The 20,304-nt window shown below is 48.4% G+C and overlaps 2 protein-coding genes across 4 annotated transcripts in view; both read right to left on the bottom strand.

Annotated features, from left to right (window-relative positions):
• Positions 1-1,505: 1,505 nt before the first annotated feature.
• On the bottom strand, positions 1,506-19,002 carry LOC136323084 (zinc finger BED domain-containing protein 4-like). Of its 3 annotated transcripts, none has more exons than XR_010728913.1 (4): positions 18,808-19,002; positions 15,310-15,386; positions 8,552-12,573; positions 1,506-5,348 (listed from the first exon to the last, which is right to left on the bottom strand). XR_010728913.1 is itself a non-coding variant. In XM_066254907.1 (4 exons), exon 4 carries the CDS (start codon positions 12,235-12,237, stop codon positions 8,740-8,742), a length of 3,498 nt encoding a protein of 1,165 aa, XP_066111004.1. In that variant the 5' UTR covers positions 12,238-12,573; positions 13,063-13,290; positions 15,310-15,386; positions 18,808-19,002; the 3' UTR covers positions 6,597-8,739. The 3 variants fall into 3 exon arrangements, 2 of the variants coding, with proteins under 2 accessions (XP_066111004.1, XP_066110997.1); XM_066254907.1 differs by lacking the exon at positions 1,506-5,348 and adding an exon at positions 13,063-13,290 and having other exon boundaries at positions 6,597-12,573; XM_066254900.1 differs by lacking the exon at positions 1,506-5,348 and having other exon boundaries at positions 6,597-12,573.
• The window catches only part of TTLL8 (tubulin tyrosine ligase like 8), a 36,898-nt gene continuing 35,500 nt past the window's right edge, over positions 18,907-20,304 (bottom strand). Inside the window, exon 14 of the mRNA XM_066252588.1 lies at positions 18,907-19,090. Within this exon, the coding sequence (XP_066108685.1) occupies positions 18,907-19,090 (184 nt within the window). The remainder of the gene's footprint in view (positions 19,091-20,304) is intronic.

Raw genomic sequence — 20,304 nt, 5'->3', positions numbered from 1 at the left:
ACAACAACAACAACAAAAAATTAATGGATCAAGTTGTAAAGTCTGTGGGTTTTTCTTGATTTTGAGAGGTTAACTTCTTCCTTTTTCTTTTCTCTCCCTCTTCCTAGTTGGTGACTCTGTACCCCAGGCTCTGCCCCTGTGTCACTCTTAGGTAGGGATTTGCAGTTGATGGGATTCTATGGCAATGTCATATAATTGGCTTTAGTCTTGCTGGAAGTAAAGGCTTGTTGGCGTTTGCAGGGTCCAACGATGAGAGAGTTTGCTTTCCTGGATTCTCTCTCCTAGTCCCCCCTTTCTGAATTAGCAGCCTGGTGATCCAGCTATAAGGCTGCAACTGCTTCTGCCTGGGGAGTAAGAGGCTCAAAGAGCTGGGAAATCCCCACTCTATCCCCACTCAGTGCAAGGCTTTGGGAAAGGCTCTGACAGTCAGGGCCTCCAGTGTAATCAGGCGGGGGTGGGAGTCAATTGTTGTCAAGGTGACTGTTCAGCGCCTATCATTTAGTTGGACCTCTCAACCCAGGCTTTCCACACTTTGTAGCCTGTTTTTGCAGGGAAGAAGAGGCACTAGTCTCTGCTTACGACTAGTGTAGTATAGACCTTATTATCTGCCAAGTCCTTCTTGTTAGCGTTTATCCCTGAATATGGAGGCTCTATCAATCAGAAGTTGCCCCCGCCCCTTTAGCGAGAGGCACTAAAAAATATCACGCCTCTTGTCTTGGATCGCTGAACTGAGAGAGATCTTATCAATTAGAACCGAGGGTGCGCAGATTTTATGGGTTAAGCTAATTTCAGTGATTGGGTCGCAGCTGTGTTTCCGAAGGTGTTTTAGGCTGCCTGCACGCGCCCCTCCCCCAACGCTTGATTGTTAGCTTGAATGGCTGGGTGAGGTGCCCCGCCCACGGAGAGAATCTCCCAAGCCTCTCCCGCTCGCCCCGCCGCTGGCGGCTGGACCGCACCAGGCGCAGGATAATGGAGCCCCCTGGGTGTGCGGGCCAGTAGGGCGCCCTGGGCGCGTGGAATGCCCAAGGCACACGCGCGAATGGCGCGCTCCGGGCACTGGTGGCCAGCGACCCCCACTCGCAGTGTGCGGGCCGCTGGGAACGTCAGCGGTGCTCAACCGGACCGGGCGCGCGCGCGGGGGCTCGTGGCGGCCGCTCGCGGTGGCGGTTCGCGGGGGCTCGCGGCAGCTCGCGGTGGCGGTTCGCGGGGGTTCGCCGCGGCTCGCGGTCGGCCGCTCGCGGCGGCTTGTGGTTCCCAAGTATATGGGCTGACTCACCGCAGGCGCACTCCCTGGCGGCTTGAATGAGCGTCGCTGCGGTAGCTTCCTTCACACCCTCGTCTCTCAGATTCAAGTGATAACAGTCCTTTTGCTTTCAGTTTGTGTGGAACTCCGGAATGCTCCGAGGATAAATTTTTCTGTTTCTAGTTGCTAAATTTGTTGTGAGTTAGGGGAGAGCTGTTGGTCGCGCTTCTCACGGCGCCATTTCCGTGACGTCACAACAGTTCTTTCTTTTAGCACTTTGGAACATATTTGCCCACTGTCTCCTGGTCTCCAAGGTTTTTGGCGAGAAATCTGATCTTACTGATGATTCCTTGTATTTATTTGACAAGTCACTTCTCTTGATGACTTCCAGATTCTGTCTTTGGACAATTCGATTATATAATGTCTCAATGTGAGTCTTTTGGAGTTCATCTTACTTAATGTTCATTGAGCTCCTTGGATATTTTTATTAATGTATTTCTTCAAATTTGGAAAGTTTTTAGTCTTTGTATGTTCACAATTTCTCTCTGTCCCTTTCTTTCTACCTTCTCCTTCTGGGACTCCCATAATCTGTATGTCAATTCACTTATTGATTTCCCATAGGTCCTGTAAGCGGTGATCACTTTCCTTTAATCTTTTTTCTGTTTTTCAGACTCAACAATGTCAATGGTTCTATCTTCAAGTTTGATGAATCTTTCTTCTGTTTGAATCTGCCTTTGATTCCCTCTAGTGGATTTTCCATTACAATTCTTTTAAGCTCCACATTTCTTTTTGGTTTCTTTTTAGTTTTTCTGTTTTTATTGGTATTTTCATTTTCTTTACACATCATTTCTATCAGTTTCTCCAGATTATCCTTTAGTTCTCTTTAAGCATCTTTAAGACAGTGGTTTTAAAGTCTTTGTCTAGTAGACCCATCATCAGGTGTTTCTCAGGAACAGTTGCTGTTTATTTGTTCTTTGAATGGGCCATACTTTCCTGTTTCTTTGTATGTCTTGGGATTATTTGTTGAAAATGAACATTTGAATGTAGTAACTCTGTAGTATGAAAATCAGACTCTACCTCTTCCCCAAAGGTGGTTGTTTTTTGTTACTACATTTTATATTATTATTGTGGGCTGGCTCTGTGTCATGGATCAGCCTGAGACATAAATTTGTCCTCTCAGTGTCTGAACATGGGCATTCACATCACTGTCTACCATTCCCCATATATGCAGTTAGTTTTGAATGTCTGGCTGCTGACAGGGAAAAAGGGGTCAGCAGAGGTGGGGAGTAGCAGTGGGGAGAAGGGTGCTGACATTTAAAATACACTGAAAGTCACTTCAGTGGAGGAAGGGGCAGCAACATGACTGTCCATGACCTTGTCTGCACCTCTGTAATCAGAAGTAGCAATTAGCATAGATCCCAGGCACTTTAAGGGCAAGGGCCTTTTAGACAACCCTGTTCCCACACACGACTGTGTAAGAGCTGCTCTAGGAATACATGCACAGCTGCTTGGCTGGCTGTGGGGGATTGGAAGCTGCTACTCTGCTAAGAGCTCAGATTGAGCAAAATTAACTGCAAATTCACCCTCCAAGTCTTCCCCTGGTAGCTACAGCCTTCAGTATCCTTCAGAATTCCTAGTTACGGCACAAGGATCCAGTCAGCCTTTGCTTGCCACCCTGTCCTGCCTATTGTATAGATCTCAGTCTACCCTAAATGATACCACCATCTCAAATAGCCAATACTCATTCTGATTCCCCATTTCTTACCCTTCCCAGAAATGTCCCTCATTCCTCTGGCGTCATTACATATCTATCTTTTGCCTGAAAAATGCCCTAAAGGAGGTATTTCAAGGAAGGTCTACTGGTGACAAATCCAATCAGTTTCCTTTTGTCCGAAAATGTCATTTCACCCTCATTTTTGAGGTATCATTGTGAGGCATGTGAATCTGGGTTGGCGTTATAGATGCCGTTGCATTGTCATAACTGCAATTGTTTCTGTTAAGAAAAAAAGAGTAAGCTGCTAGTTGAGTTGTTCCTCTGAGGTGTCTATTTTTCCTCTGCTTTTAGATGTCTCGTCTTTGGTTTTCAGAACTTTACTGTGATGTGCCTAGGTGTAGGTTGTTGCGTGTCATTTTAAAATGTTTATTTTATTGATTTTTGAGAGAAGAATGGGGGAGAGAGAGAAACAGGAACATGGATCTGTTCCTGTATATGCCCTGACCAGGGATTGAACCAGCAACTTCTGCACTTCCAGATGAGGCTCTAACCAACCAAGCTATCTGGCCAGGGTTTGTGTGTCATTTTTAATATACTCTGACATTCTGACATCTGTGGCTTCACCCACTGTCAATTTGGGAAATCCCTCAGAAACCCACTATCTCCTTCAGGTCTTGCCTGTGCACATCCTCTTCCTCTAGGACTCCTGGGACCTGTCACCTCCCACTGTCACACGCCACCTGCTCTCTGCACTTGAGTCAGAGGTTTGCTCCTGATCTGGCTTTCCATCCAGCAATCTTCTCATTCAACTTTATATTAGGTCCATCTATTGAATTCTTAATTGGTTATTTGATTTTTCAGTTTTAGAATGTGTTTATAGATTCTTACTCTCCAGTGACACACTCTACCTATCGATTTTCTTGAATGCATTGACCACAATTAGCATCCATGCCTGAAAATTGGTATTCTCCTGTGTGTCTGTTTCGGTTGTCCATTCTCTTACTTTCAGTCTCTGGTCCTACTTTTAGAGTTGGATAACTTCTTACTAAGAGTCAAAATATATGTAGATAAAGTTGTAGAGGCTCTGGGTCTTTTCACAAAAAAAAAATTTAATTTTCCTTTGGGCAGAAAGATGGAATAGGGTAGGGCACTATTATGCACTCAAGGTAGAGATGACACACATTTGTCCTTCAGAGGTTGCGGCTGGAAACATAGGGTCCTCCTGCTGGCAGGCACTGGAGTCTGGACAGCTGCCTGCACAGGGTGTACACTTAACTTCTCAGCATCTCACCCTGTACACAAGCACCTAGCAGGGACTGGCATCTGTACCTGAGTAAATCCCTCTTGAGGTCCCCTCTTCCCCAAGACCTCAGCTCTTGGAGTCCTCATTGATGTTAACTGTGGGTTTCCCCAGACCAATGTCACTGCTGCCTGCTCTGCCTGCCACTTCGGCACACCAGCCAATGTCTCTAGAGGTAGAGTTGTGAATACAGGACTTGGGTTCATGCAAGTGTCTCCTCACTAGTATTGCACTTCCTCAAATTGTTGGGTGCTCCTTGACGTCTTCAAAAAGTTCTTTTTAATAAAACTATCTTTTCTCTGTCCCCAACAATTGTTGGCCTGATGCTGCTTCAAAAGAAGAAGAAAAATTTAACTGGAAGTGAATTCCAGCATTTTATTAACATAAAACAGGATTCGGTCACTGAAATGAGACACTTCCTGAGGCTGACACAAAGGGCTTTCTTTTTATTATGAGTGATCAGAAGAATGAAGACACCTGCCCCAAATGTCACCTATAGCTAGGAAATGAACAGCTAGGCACTCGGGTCTGAACAAGTTATGGGGGGACGGCCAAGAGCAGATACAATTTCTAGTTGCACCCAGCAACCCTCTGTCAGGCAAACATTGGTGTCAGGACCAGCGATGAGCAGCACCGTACAGCTGTCAGCATCGGTCCTATTTCTTCTTGCAGGACTGTCAGCAGCGTGAGGACAGTTGACTGTTTCACAGTGCTCACAGGGCCTGCTTCAGTAATCAACAAGAGCAAATGTATGAGGAACGAAGAACCGCTTCATGCCTGTCACTTAAGGTCCATCCCTCGGGCCGTGTTCTCTGCCCAGTGATGTGAGCCTGGATTTCTGTTGATGTCTGCAATCCCCTTTCATACGTGACTACGACAGCGTGTCTCACCCATGACACAAGAGCCTGTGACCGAACAGGAGAAATGGAACAGAAAGGTAGAGTAGACCAGGGCCAGCAAACTTGTCTTGGAAAGGGTCCTAGAGTAAACATGCAGCTCATGGGTCTAGTATTGTGACAATCAGTCAGGGCTGCCCCACAGTTCAAGGGCAGTATATACCAGTGGTTTTCAACCTTCTTACACTTGGGGACCTGTGAAAATAGAAGAATTATTTCAGGGACTGCTAAGGCAGAAATCACCCTGAGCATAAGTGAATTCAACTAAGATCACTAGTTCTATAATCTTCATACAGCACCAGGGTGGTTAACTCTTTAATGGACCGGCACAAAATTTCTGACAGCTGGTCTGCAGATGGGCAGTTAAAACACACTGGTATAGACAGCATACAGAGTAAACCACACCTAGCAAACAGGTACCTGGCAGACGGCCCCAAGGGTGCGGTGAGACCAGTCAAGACAGTTGGCTCCACTCTAACCATACTCTGGGCCAGCAGAAAGGATTAAGGACAACTGGACACTCTGCCAGGAACTCTGTGCTGATCTGCTTTAGGGGGAAAGCCATGAAGCTCAGTACCCCAATCCTTGGGATACTGACTTTCAAAATAGAACTCTCAGACATGCAAGGCTGAAGTTTGGTACTGACACAGCTGAGCAGGAATTGCCCAATTCTTATCCCAAACAGAGCCCCCCAACAAAGTAAGAGAGCTGGTGGCATGGGAGCCCCCAACTCCTCTGCAGCCCAGCTGCCTTGACCAGGACTGCCCAGGCACCACAAAAGGATAGCACAAGTACTGTTCTGTTGGGAACAGAACCAAACTGGTGAGTGTGGGGCCCAGGAGGCCTTCATTGGGGCCAATCCCAGCCTGTGCTGGTGTCAAGGACAAGGAGCAGCAGAGCTCCAGGAGGGATCAAACTGGCTGAGTCCTGGGCCACACTACTCTCCCACAGCTCACTGTCCTTAACATGATGAACCCTCCCCTATTGTGTAAACCTAAATATAACCCTTGAAGCATAAACACAGAGAAGTAGGAAAGTACATCAACACTTGTCTCTGACATGAGCTGGGTGACCACCACATCTGTGTGAAAACGCACAGAGCCTTATATGGCCAGCAGAACCCCAAAGGACAGGGAGCCCCAGTTTATAACTGGTGAACTGGAGGCAGATGAATGGTTTAGAAACCTGAATGATTTAGAGCATCAGCCCAGCACCAGATGTATGGACCTGTCAAGGACACATTCCCCATCTCAAGTCCAGCTGGGCACTCAGGTGAGACCCCAGAGCCCCCAGCCAGAAGGCCACTCATAGCTGTCCTCATCTTGTGAGGCAGGACAGCTACCGGCCCCAGATAAAAAGCCAAGGGTGTCTCCCTTCAGACTAGCCGTGGGCCCAACACCAAATCTCTACATCTACTCTCGCCACTTGGAGTCAGTCACTTCCTGGACCTGGTTAGACTCAACACAGGGAAGACTGATGATGGCCTGAATTGCAACCTGGTGAAGTCTTGACCCGTGTTATTGCCTTGAGCACACATTTATAGGGACTCTCATGTAAGTCATGGGAAAACCATGTCAGCTTGATTCACTAGTGTGTTCCCCAATTGGTGTTCCCTGGGCATCTGGAGGGGCTGGTCTCTGGAACATGCACACAGCAACCCAGTTGAGAAATTACATGGCCAAGGCAACTGTGAGGTTGCCCATGGGCTCTTCTGTTCGGGCAACACATATGGCATAGCGCTCACTCTGAATACAAGTGAGCACCACTGTGAGAAATGCTGTGGTAAGAACACATCACCTCTCCTGCATCCTACTGGGAACTAAGGGAAAAATTCAAAGGCTGCAGCCCTGGTTCAGTATCTCAGTAGGTTAGAGCATTGTCTCAATATGCCAAGGTTGCGGGTCTGATATCTGGTCAGGGCATGTACAAGAATAAACCAATGAATGCATAAGTGGAACAACAAGTCATGTTTCTCTCTCTCTTTTCCTCTCTCTAAAATTAATACATAAAAATTTAAAAGAAGAAAATCCAAAGGCTGCATGAATGCAGTTTCTATCTATATTAGCAGATGAAGACAATGACTATTTTATCATCCTAAGAAAAAGTGTTGCCAACAGAAAATTGCAAATAAAAAGTTTAATTTCAGAAACTGAGTTCACCATTTATAAATACACTAAAACATACTCAATGCAAAATCAGATTAATAATACAGTACTGGCCCCGGCTGGATAGCTCAGTTGGTTAGAGCATCGTCCTGATATGCAAAGGTTGAGGGTTCGGTCAGGGCACATATAAGAATCAACCAATAAATGCATAGATAAGTGGAACAACAAATCAATGTTCCTCTCTCTTTTTCTCTCTCCCTCTCTTTCTAAAATCAATAAATTTAAAAAATATATTCATAACAGATCCAGTATTTTGACAAAACTTTTCTAAAGGTCATAGCAATGAGTGACTTCTTTCATTAAGCATATTTAAATAGTATCAAATAGAATATTAACACTTTCCTAGATGTTGAAGCAAAAACTCTGAAGACATATTATTATTAAAAGAATCTGACAACTGACACTTCACTGTGATGTCCTTGGGATTCTAAATTACCCGTGATGGCTGAGTCTTCCCTAGTATAAAAAAAATCCAAACACCTAAGGCTATTCTTACAAGGGTAAAATAACAATCTTCTTCCCTGTTATTAAGCCACCTCTTCTAAAAAGTATTTTATGTGTGATTTGATCAAATTGGGGGTCACTACACAAATTTCAAAAGACAGTTTCAATGTGTAGAGACACTAAGTCAGAGGCGTGGAGTTCAATCACCAAACTGCTGTAAACGTATTGTGCTGCAAACCTGCTGGACCACAGGTAGCAAGGAGCTCATTATAAACAGTCAGGACTACTGCGAGTTAACTGACCACGTGAAACCTGAACACAAACAAAACATCAGGGAGTTGTCCTACCAACCATGTAGGTGACAGTCCATGGTACCTCTAAGTTTAGTCTTCAAATGCCACATCTCTGTCGTAGTGAAGTTACCTTCCAAAATAGATTATTTTCTGACTCCTCACAAACGTTAGAGCTGCAGTTGAAAACTGCTTGGTCAGGATGGCTTCAACTCCACCTCCTATTTACAGATTTTATTGGACAGCCATAAAAGCTGCTTTGTTGCAATTAAAGCAGTTTTTAACTAAAACACAGTACCTGATTTGTGGTTTTTACATAATTGAGTAAAACACCTACAGAATAAACTTGTTTACATCTTCTCTGTCATTCTAGAAAAACAACTAACTAACCTCCAGCTTTAAAAAACTTTACAGTTACGGATTATAACCATATCATCATATTTCATAATTGATAGGACAGCCTATTTCTAGTGGCTTCTTAAGAAATGCACCATGGTACCTGGCCTGAAGGACTAGGAGTAAGGCACATGTAGACAATACGGTGAGACTGGAAGAGAAACTCAGCGTGAACCTGAGAGTGCCTGGTCTGTTGTCATCCTTGGCCCCGAGAGGAGCAAGCCACCAGCTCCTGACAAATAGCTGGTGCCTCGTGAGCAACATCTTTCACCTGGTGGCTCCATTGTGATGTCAATACTGAAAGTATATTAACGGAAGATTCACTTTCAAAAAGATAAGTTTTTCAAAATGTTCCATCATGAGCCTGGACTGGCCAAAGCTACCGTTCTCGGTGGGTGTGCTGAACAGCCTTTCTGAAGGGATGATACTTGGGGGACAGCCCAGAAACCTGACAGCTAAGGCTGAGAGGCCCGGCCAGGCCGACTTCTTTAGGTTCCAGTAGGTGAGCGGGTCACAGCTGTGTTCAAGCACCTCCTCCTCCAGGTATGCGAGCACCATGGCCTCAGGCATCTTTGTCTTTTTTCTAGGGTCTTTCTTTTTTATCTTGGCCATAAGGGACCACAGGCTCTCATCCCCATCAGAGTCTCTTGATGGGGAGACTGGATCACACCCATAGGAGACAGAGGTAGAATTCAGCATTTCTAGTTCCCTGATTAAATCCTGCTTGTACTGCTCCGCCTCCTCCTCGGAGAACAGGGAGGCTTTGTAACGAGGGTCCAACAGTGTAGCAAAGATGTACCTGGGGTCGTGGAGGGTGGCGGACAATCGGCTCACCATGGCTTCCTTCAGAGATTTCAGCATGGTGTCGATGCCCATCGTCTCCTCAAACAGCATCTCAATCTTTCTGTTCAGGATGTGGATCATGGGGATGACCTGGCTAAGGGTGGACATGTGGCTGCTCATCTCACGACTCGCAGCATCAAAGGGCTTCAGCGCGTGACACACGGACTGCATGACCTCCCACTGGTCACAACTAATCAGTTCTCTGAAATTACACTCAATGGACATCTCATTAATTGCCCTCTTCTGTTCAATGAGCCGTTCAAGCATGTGAAATGATGTGTTCCATTTGGACGGCACGTCCTGAATAAGATGGTGTGGTGGCAGTTCATACTCCTTCTGCAGCTCGGCCAGTTTCTCTTTTGCTTTGTGTGAGCGAAGAACCCGCTCACATATCTTCCGAGCAATGCTGAGTAAATTCTGGACCATTCTCTGGCTTTTAATGGCCTCAGTGACAATGAGATTCACCGTGTGACTGAAGCACTGCACGCTGGAGTACTCCCCTTCATTCAGCGTCTTTCCTATGCTGGGATTATCAGTCACCGTAATGCCAACCTGGAGGCCAGTGGATGTCACCCAGGCCTCCCACCAACATTCCAGCTGCTTCTGAATGCTGTTCCCACTATAGTCGCAGTCAATCTGGGACACGTCCAACAGTGCTGAACAGTGGTAGTCCTCACAGTGCGGCCGGACTGACGACTCAAAGGTGACCCAGTGAGCGGTGAGGGTCAGGTACTCCCGGGTCTGGTTACTCATCCATATTGCAGACGTGAAGTGGACCACGCCACTCTCAGCCTCCTTAAGGTGTGACAGAATGATCTGTTTCACATTATCGTACATTCCTGGGATAGCTGTCCTGGAGAAGTAGGAAGGGGAGGGCAAAGAGTACTGAGGTTTCAAGTATTCGAGCAGCCTGTTAAAGCCAACATTGTCTACAAAAGAATATGGTTGAAGATCAAGTGCAATCATTTCAGCTATGAGACTTGTTATCTTTTTGGCAACTGGATGAGAATCATAAAACTTCTCATCGGTGTCATCAAAGGAAGAAGCTCCTGACAATTCTGTACTCAGGGGCACATGGATGCCCGGAGGAGAGGGCAGCGTGGTTTTGGGGACATCGGTCTTCAGCACGCTGCCGTGGAACCTCTGTAAGTGCCTCAGAAGACAACTGGTGCCCAAGTTAGTTGGCTTCTTCCCCCTGCTTATCGTCCGACCACAGTGTAAGCACACAACTTTCGTGGGGTCTGCAGAACAGACGGAAAAATGATTCCACAACTTGGAGGTCTTTTTGCTGTGAACGGGGAATAGTACTGGATTTTTTGTGACCACTGTTGGCAGGTCAGTTAACTTGGAGGAGGAACTTTCTGCAGAAGCCAAGGTGGCATACGGAGAATTTGCCAAACTGGACCCCAGGAAGCCCTTTTGGTTCCCAACAACTTCCGGGTGGCGTCTGTAGAGATGTCTCATCAGACAACTAGTGCCCACATCACCCTTCTTCCCACGACTGATGACACAACCGCAATGTCTGCACATCGCCTTCAGACTGTCCATAGGGGCTAGCGAAAAGTGATGCCAAACTTCTGACTTCAGTCTCTTCATCACCTTTTTATTCTGTTGGAATACAGCACCAGACTCAAACACGTGAGGGTTCGACCCATAACCTTGCTGCTTTTCAGGAGACGACGCCACTGAGGTGTCATCAAAAGACGACAGCACCGATGCATCTTCCCTCAGTGTATCCTCAGGGTTCAGACACACCTGCAGGTCCTCAATCAGCTGATCTGGGGAGGAGGATGCCGAGGCAGACTCTTGGACCAGCTTTCCTGGCGATGAGGACATGGAGCTTGGATCTCCTTCGGGAGGTGGGAGGATAGACAGCAGAGTGGGGGGCGCAGAGTAGTGGGGCGGCATGCTCGCACCCCGAGCCTTCTCCTGCAGCACGATGGCACGGTGTGCCCGCCACATGTGCCTGATGAGGCAGCTGGTGCCCAGGTCTTTCCCGTTCTTCCCTCTGCTGAACTCATTCATGCAGTGAATGCAGACGGCCTTGGAACTGTCCAGAGGTGACAGGTAGAAGTGCTTCCAGACCGCAGACCACCTTCGGGACCCGGAGGTGCTCTTGGGAAGTGGGAGGCTCTTTTCTGGCCCACTCTCCACAGAGTCATCATACTGGGGTACAGGGGTGGGTGGGGATGGCCCCACCAGGGCATCTTCCTGGCTGTACTTCTCAGAGATGGACACGTCGGAGATTTCAGAAGACACGACAGACACAGATTCTTCCAGCACCACCTGATCAGGAGATGAGATCTTAGGGACCATTTTCTGGACAAGTTTGATGGGTGACATTCTGGTGTCTAGGTCTCCAACGTGTGCTGGCTGTGGTGGGAGCAGCAATGCAGAGGGGGTGCGGGAGGCCAAGGCAGACACACTGCCATCTTCCTGGATGAGCGCCGTGGGGTGCGCCCTCCTCACGTGCCGCATGAGACAGCTGGTGCTCAAGTCCTTTTCGTTCTTGCCGCGGCTGAACTCCTTCATGCAGTACACACACACCGCCTTCGTGCTGTCCCGAGGAGAGATGAAGAAATGCTTCCAGGCTGGGGACTTCTTCCTGGAGCTCATGTTGCGGCTGGACAGGAGGCTCTGTGTCACAGCCTCCATGGCAACATCGTATAACGTGCTGCTGTACTGGGAGAACAGAGCCCCGTAGTCGTCCTCGTGGTCGGAGGGAAAACACTTTCCTGGGGGTCTACAGCTATAGCTCACTTCTCCAATCTCTGCCAGTTCGTCACCACTGTCGGCTGCCTTCCTGTCCTCATGTTCAATTTTAAAGTCCATTCTTTCCAAACTGTGATTCGAAATTCCATCATCTTCCTTTTCTATTTTAAAATTTATTTTGTCAGAAACAAAAGCACCATCTCTTTTGGGATGGGTGTCCTGATCATTCTCCATGACTGACCATAACTATTCTGGCTGTACCACCATGTTGATATCACAGATTGGTAAAAAAAAATGATCCAAACGCTCATCTGTGCCCCCAAATGTACTTTATCTTCAGTGTTTTAAAAATGATTCTATCTTTTGGGATGTTTATGAATACAGCCAATCACAAACCTCACTGATAAACGGAACGTGTAACTCATGAATATGTCATCTCAATGTATAAACCATTGCTTTCCAGGAGTTCTACAATGTACTTCGTGGTGGAGCCATAAATTCACACCATGTGGACCTGCTCGTTGTCTTGGAAACAGGATTGCTGCCATCTCGGTGGTCCTTCTGTATTACCTACAACAGATGAAATTGGGTAAAACTCTTAACTGAATTACACATTACAAACCTTTAGTGCCAGGGACTTAGCCTCAATATGCACAGATTAAAATTCCATAATGGTAAGTCAAAATAAAAAGCTTGTTCCTAGAGTTTTTTACAACCTATTAACAAAATGAAGATACCCTAAAACTGCAAAATCAGTGAAAAAATAAAGATAGAAGTTTAAATTCAAATGGCCTATTAATAAAGGATTGGGGAACATGGAAAAGCCCTACAATGGTATACAGGGGTCAGTGTCGTCTAGAATTGATACCCTCCCACCAGAGTGTACCAGAGGCACTTATAATGCTGCAATCAGCAAGTTGAACTCCCTGAAATCCATTTCATTCCACTTTGCTATAAGAACTGACACATAAAATAGAAAGTGACAAGCCTGCAGGTAACCTCTGAAATAACCAATTCACAGACTAAACACTGAATGTCGTATAGAAAATGAGGTCCTACATTCAAGAACGAAGGTCAGTCCTGCGAGAGGCAAGCAGCGTCCAGCCTGCATGGTCTATTCATCCTCAAGAACTAAGATCTCCACCGTGCCCACCAGCAGACCAGGACACATGATGTTCTAAAGGCATGTGGGAGCAAACCGAACACGTGGGACAGGAGCCGGTATGGGCCGCACAGCGGTGAGCTGAGGCACATGGGGTGATGAAGAGGTGAGGCAGGAGCGGAGCACTGAATAAAAAAAGTATAAAAAAGCAACAAAAACCCGTTCTTGGCAACTTTGAAGCACAAATACAAGAAAGCGCATGCCTGTTATGATAATAAAACTAGACTCTATATAACCTACAAAACATTTATTTATTTTTGATACAACATTCAGCAGGGGAATAGAGATACAACCAGAATAGAAAAGACTCAAAACTATACATAAGCCAAAACCAGAATGCCATGAGGTGGGGACAAAAGGCAGATTTCTGACCCTTAGCTCAGCCAGCCTCCAAATAAAATCCCATCAGAGGACAGATCAAAAAATAAGGAGAGGGCAGTTCTCGGCTGTGGGAGGAAAGAAGGTTGTGGAAGGTCAGGAGGTCAGGACAGGCCCTGCACTGGGAGGAGGGCCAGGTTCCTCACCACCCTGAGCTGCCCCAGGTGCATGGGGGCCCTGCCCAGCTGGGAGGTTCGGCCAGGCCAAGGACAAGGCTATGCTCTCCTGGAGCAGATGGCAGTTGCCAGGGTGGCTGTGCTGGGGTCTGCATTCAGGTGGCCCATGCAGAGGATAGGCATGGGCTCAAACAAAGTACCTGCCTCAGGCCCAGCAGATGGCGAGAGGCTGACTGCAGACTCTCTCCGTGCCTCCAGCAGCCATGCAGAATGCAGACTCAGCATCCTTGCCACCTAATGCCCATCCAGGGCCAGCATGGTTCGGATGTGGCCACTGAAGGGCACTAGATTCCCAGGGATGAACACCTGGTGCAAGAAGCAGTGCCAGCCACAGGGTCTGGGCCCAGACACACTGAGGAATACAGGCTGCCCAACTTCATTCACTAGCATAGCAGCTGCTGGGCAGCCCAAGCGCCTTGGGACTCCAGCTTGTCCCAAATGTTGACATCAGTTGTTTACATATAGAAACATGACACAAATGCATGAGTACGTGTATATTTATTTACCAAACTGTGTAACTTATTACATGTCAATTACAGCTAATGTGAATTAATATGACATATATAATATATATCTATGAATCTCTGCCCCCAGTTCCTGCTAATATTTGGTCTTTGACACCAGTTCCTGACACAGAGCTCTTGAATGATGGAAGGATCTCTGGTTCTAATGAGGCAACACTGGGTATCTCTTGAATGGGGACTCAGCACTGGAAAAATGAAGCCATGATTAGAAGCTTGGACCTAGCACCGTACACCCTTCCTCATCCTTCGGGGAGGGGAGATGGGCTGAAAACTGAGTAACAACTGGTCGTGCCGATGTGGTAAAGCCTCCATAAAAATCCCAAATGTAGAGGGTTTGGGGAACTTCTAGGTTGGTGAACACAAGAAGCAGCAGAAAAAAATTAAAGTCAAATCTCACAAAAAGATGAGAAAAAACAATAAAGAATAAGAAAAATATATATAGATAATGAAAGCACACAAAAAAACTATAACCTCAAATTAAATAAAAACTGTCACTTATTTCAAAAGAAGCTAATGATATTAAAAGATATTACAAAAGGACAACATAAATCATGATAGAAAAACACTGAAATGATATTATGGATCCTAGGAAAATATTAGAAATAAAGTAAAATATTATTTCAAGGATAAAAACTATCAATTTTCAAAATAACGTATCATTTTTCTATCATCATCCAAAGGTGTCCAATTGATTTACTTTGGTATTACGAATTCACAGACTTGAACATATTGGATGAGTTTTAATGTGACTACAGGCTTTTTATGTTCAAAATGTCTCATTTTTGAATAGTGGGAGCCTGTACAAGTTGGCTCCTGACAGAACTCTAGCACACTCTCAATGGCTCCTTGCTCTCTGGTACACCAGCATGTCCCAGACTTACCTGTTCTTGTCCAATGACAAGCAAGCCTGTCAAGAAGCCCTGGTCTCTTTTAATGGTCACTCGTCCCCTTTAGTCCCCTTGCAAGGCAATCATCATGCCAAGCGAGAAAGAAACTGAACTGAGGGGCTGAAGCTGGGCCAAGAAAAAAACATCAGGTACAAAGTAAAGAAAAGGACAGCACTGACCATGATCACTGTTCTTCATGCTCCAGAAGCTCATGTCCCTGTCTGGTCACTCTCCAAATGCTGCACAGGACAGGGCTCTGAAACAGAGATACACACACAGTCATCTCACAGTGTCCACCTGGCACAGGTTCCAGGACTTACCTTGGATGCCAAAATCCACAGATGCTTAAGTCCCTTATATTATATAAAGGGCGGTAGTACAGTTCATCCTTGAACAATGCAGGGTTAGGGACACCCTGCCTCCACACAGTAAAAAATTGTAAGTTTTGACTCTGCCATATTAACTACTAGTAGCCCACGGGAAGCCTTACCAGTAATATAAGCAACCCACTAACACAAACTTTGCCTGTGTATTTATACATTGTATTCTTACACAGCGAAGAGAAAATACTAAGATAATTATAAGAGAAAGTACATTTACAGTATTTATTTAAAAAAAAAAAATCCGCCCTGGCCAGCTGGCTACCTTAGTGGTAGAGCATCGGCCCAGCATGTGGTAGTCCCAGGTTCGATTCCTGGCTAGGGCACAGGAGAAGCGCCCATCTGCTTCTCCACCCTTCCCCCCTACTTTTCTGTCTGTCTCTTCCCCTCCTGCAGCCAAGGCTCCACTGGAGCAAAAGTTGGCTCAGGCACTCAGGATGCCTCCATGGCCCCTGCCTCAGGCGCCAGAATGACTCTGGTTGTGACAGAGTGACGCCCCAGATGGGCAGAGCATCGCCCCCTGGTGGGCCTATGGGTGGATTCTGGTGGGGCACCTGCGGGAGTCTCTCTGCCTTCCTACTTCCCACTTCAAAAAAAATACCAAAAAAAGCCCTGGCCGGTTGGCTCAGTGGTAGAGCATTGGCCTGGTGTGCAGGAGTCCGGGGTTAGATTCCTGGCCAGGACACACAGGAAAGGCGCCCATCTGCTTCTCCACCCTCCCCCTCTCCTTCCTCTCTGTTTCTCTCTTCCCCTCCCGCAGCCAAGACTCCTGGAGCAAAGTTGGCCCAGGTGCTGAGGATGGCTCTGTGGCCTCTGCCTCAGGCGCTAGAATGGCTCTGGTTGCAATAGAGCGGTGTCCCAGATGGACAGAGCATCGCCCCCTGGTGGGCATGCCGGGTGGATCCCGGTCTGGCGCATGCGGGAGTCTGACTGCCTCCCTGTTTTCCAACTTCAGAAAAATTAAAAATAAATAAATAAATAAATAAAAATAATTTTTAAAAATACCAAAAAAAAAAAAATTCCATGTATAAGTGGACCCTCCCAGTTCAAAGCCCTGTTGCTCAAGAGTCAACTGTATTTGCATATAACTTATGTAGACTCGCTGTAAACTTTAAATCATCTATAGATTCCTTATAATACCTAATTGATATAAATAGTAGTTACACAGTAGTGTTTAGGGAACAGTGACAAGGAAAAATTGTATGTGTTCAGTACAGACACACATGCAGCATCACAGGCCTAAGTACAAAGTACATATCAGCAACATGTAACTGTTTCACTAATATTTTCAACCTGCCCACAGAAGTGGAGCCCCCAGATAGAGAGGACCAACTTACTAACTTCACTGAGTAAATACTGCATAGTGCTTTGCACAGAGTTCAGTCAACAACCCTAATAATTTACTTTTGCCAAGGTGTTGAGAATATTCTTTGCACAGCCTGAGAGGCTTGGGAACCTCTTCAAGTGCACTAAAGAAGAACACAGCAGAATGTTCACCTCCAAACACATCAGGGATTAACCAGAACACTGTGTGTAGGCCATGGGGATGGATGGGGGCTGTCAAGTAATCACCTGTCAAACGGATTAAAAGTATGAGCTTTCTTCCTATATAGGAGATGAACTGTATTCTTTGAAACTTTCTGAAGATTCACAGAATTTCTCTAACCTGTTCTAGAACTTTTTCTGAGAAAACATACAGTATATAGTGACATACAGTATATGCCTATAATCTAAGGATGACAGACAGCACATTCCTCACGGACATCACAGTGGAAACTAGAGTATGTGTCAAACTCCCTGTAAGCAGTTTCCTCTCCTAAGAGAACTTTGGTTAGTAACCAAAATTAATTCACAATTGAAATATGCTTGATTCTTAGCACTTAAAAAAAAAAATCTCCTATTAAATCCGTCCTAGTCTAATTTTATCAGCATGTTATAAATATCAACAATTAACACTTGAATATTATAAGTCACAAGGACACCCGTGCTTTATGTAGGAACTGGCCTCCTTACAGTCTAAAGTGACTTTCGAAAACTATGTACTTGATCTGATCACAGTTAACTTCAAAACAAATAACTTCCCCTTTCTACAAACCCCAGAATGCCAACAGGGGCTTCTCCAAGAGCTCAGATTGGCAGGGGCTCTTTCACAGGATGCAAGTGTCTCCCCATAGTCACCGGAACACGAAGTAGCACGGGAGCCAGGGTAGCACCTCTCTTAAGCAATGGGGGTGTTGATCACAAAACGAGGAGAGAAGACAGAGGACTCTAAGTTCACTTGGGCCTAAAAGAGCAACTGCAACTGGAAAAACATCCGAAATCACGATTAGCGATTTGAATCCTATTTCTGTCAACAAAATTTGAATAGTCACACCCAGGAACACATACAGTAACAGAAAAGCTTCAAAAGCACGTAGTGACAACGAAGGGTCTCACCCGCTTGTTAGCACATTTCAACAAGGACCCCTGATCGCTCTTCCTGGAAATGCCCCTGGAAACCAACTCCACCCGGAGACGCGTCCTAAACACACAACGTCCCAGGCGATTCGCGGCGGCGGCGGGCAGAGTCCCCGGAGGACGCCGTTGGGCACCTGTCTCCGCGGGAAGAGCCGCCGAGCCGCCCGGCCTGCAAGCCGCGCCGAGAACGCCCGGGTCGGGGGTTTTCGTCCCCGCGGACCCGCCGGACCCCGCAGAAACCATACGCACCGCGCGCACACCCATGTGCGGTCGCCCTCACGGCGGCACCCAGGGGGCACCAGCGCGAATACGCCGGTCCGCGCCCTTCCGTCCGCACCTAACGCCCCTGTTGTCCGAGTCTCGCGGCGGCGGCGACGGGACCGCACCAACTTTACCATTTCGGCTGCCTCGTTCACAAACTCCCACTGCCCGGATAACGCGCCTCGGCGCCGGTCGTCCGGCCAGCTGAGTGTCCGGGCCGCCGCTCGCCAGCTGTCAGCGGGGCCGGGCCGGGGCCGGGCCGGGGCCGGGGCCGGGGCCGGGGCCGAGGGCCGAGGGCAGGCCGGCGCTGCGGGCACCGCGGCCCAGTCGGCGGCGGGCGGGGTCCAGACCACGGGGACGCCGCGTCCGCCCGACCCCGACCCCTGGCCAGGCGCAGAGAGTATCGGGGCCGCCCGCCCCCGGCCTAAGCCCGGCTCCCTGCCCAGCGCAGACTGTCCCGCCCGGCCCCGACCCCCGGGCCGACCCCGACCCCAGGCCGGGCCCGACGGCGTGACAGGACGGCCGGGCCCGGACGCGAGCTCGCGGCTGAAGCAGAGCCAGCTCAGGTGGCGCACTCACCTCGGGAGTCGGGCTCGGTCTCAGGGTCCCGACGGCTGAGGACCCGTACGGCGGAGACAGACACACTCCCATTCATTAGCAGCGGCTTTGTCTGCCCCCTCAGCCCCTCCTGCCACCGCCGGCGCCGCGGCCGCCCGCCTGCCCGCGACGCCGCCGGACGCTGCGCCCCTCCGCCCCGCGCAGCGCGGGGCGGGGCCGGAGGGCGGGGCCGGAGCGCGCAGGCGCAGTGCCCACGGGCTCTTCTCGCCCCAGGGACCCGCTGAGCGGGAGGTTCCTGGTGCTGCTGAAGAGAGGGCCCAGGGCGGACTGCGCAGGCGCAGACTGAGCGCTCGTCCCGCCCCTGCTTTGGTTCGGACACCACTAGTCAGGTGCAAGTTCTTACTCTGGCCCCGCCCCCGGGCTCTGCAGGACCAATCACGCAGGCGCAGTCCCACTGCTTCGGCCTGGCCCTGCATTTGTCCGGATCGACTACTCAGGTTCGGTTCAGATTCTCATTCTGGCCCCGCCCCCGAGCTGGACAGGATCGAGTACGCAGACGCAGTCCTCATTTTTTTTGGCCCCGACCTAGCTGGTCAGCCTCGACTACTCAGATGCACATTCTCACTTTGGCCCCGCCGCCAGATCCGAGAGAACCGATCATGCAGGCGCAGACCCAATGCTTCGGACCCGCCCCGCGTTCCAGACTAGGTTCTCCGGCAAATTCGCACTCGGACCCGTGCCCGGCCTGACCGACGGTGCAGGCGCACTATCAATGGAGGGTCCTGAGCCCCTGATGTCGCCGTTAGGCGTAGGGCTTGGTGCGTGCAGGTGCGCCTATCGCGGTCCATTTGCCCGTTTTTCGATCGTGGGCCCGACACCAAGTGCGCCTGGACATGTTGTACCTTAGCCGTGGGGGCTGGAGCCCACTTGCGGGCGACCTGTCCCAGCTGCGTAACACAGCGTCCGAGGCCAGCTTACCCAGAAGCGGTGCCGAGTGTCCTGCTGCTTACACAGGGGCTCCGAAGGCTTTGCAGCCACGTGCTGAGTGCACTTAAGCCCTTAGATCTAAGGCGATAAGGTGCTTCCACGCGCAGCCTTGTTCACTGTAGAACTAGGATTAAAACTTAACTCTGGTGGGAGCCAAGGAGAAAGACCCTCATACAGCGGTGATTAGCACCAGGGAGGCCTTGAGGTAGCGGGCTGTGTCTTCCAAGTAGCCCCTCGGGTAGAAAGGCCCAGAGGCAGCAGGTGCTGACCACATGAAACTCGGTCCCTCTTTCAGTATATGTAAGCAGTCTGTACGTGTAATGTAGAGTTTCCTAATGCAGATTGTGGATTACATCTTAGTTTGTATGAAAATGACAGGTGTGTTCATTTTGTAAATATAAATGTAATGATTAAGAAGTCGCCCTGGCCGGTTGGCTCAGCGGTAGAGCGTCGGCCTAGCGTGCGGAGGACCCCGGTTCGATTCTGGCCAGAGCACACAGGAGAAGCGCCCATTTGCTTCTCCACCCCTCC

The sequence above is a fragment of the Saccopteryx bilineata genome, chromosome 1, assembly GCF_036850765.1.
Source record: "Saccopteryx bilineata isolate mSacBil1 chromosome 1, mSacBil1_pri_phased_curated, whole genome shotgun sequence".
In the NCBI taxonomy this organism is placed as follows: Eukaryota; Metazoa; Chordata; class Mammalia; order Chiroptera; family Emballonuridae; genus Saccopteryx; species Saccopteryx bilineata.
This window is presented reverse-complemented; position numbering and strand designations above follow the sequence as displayed.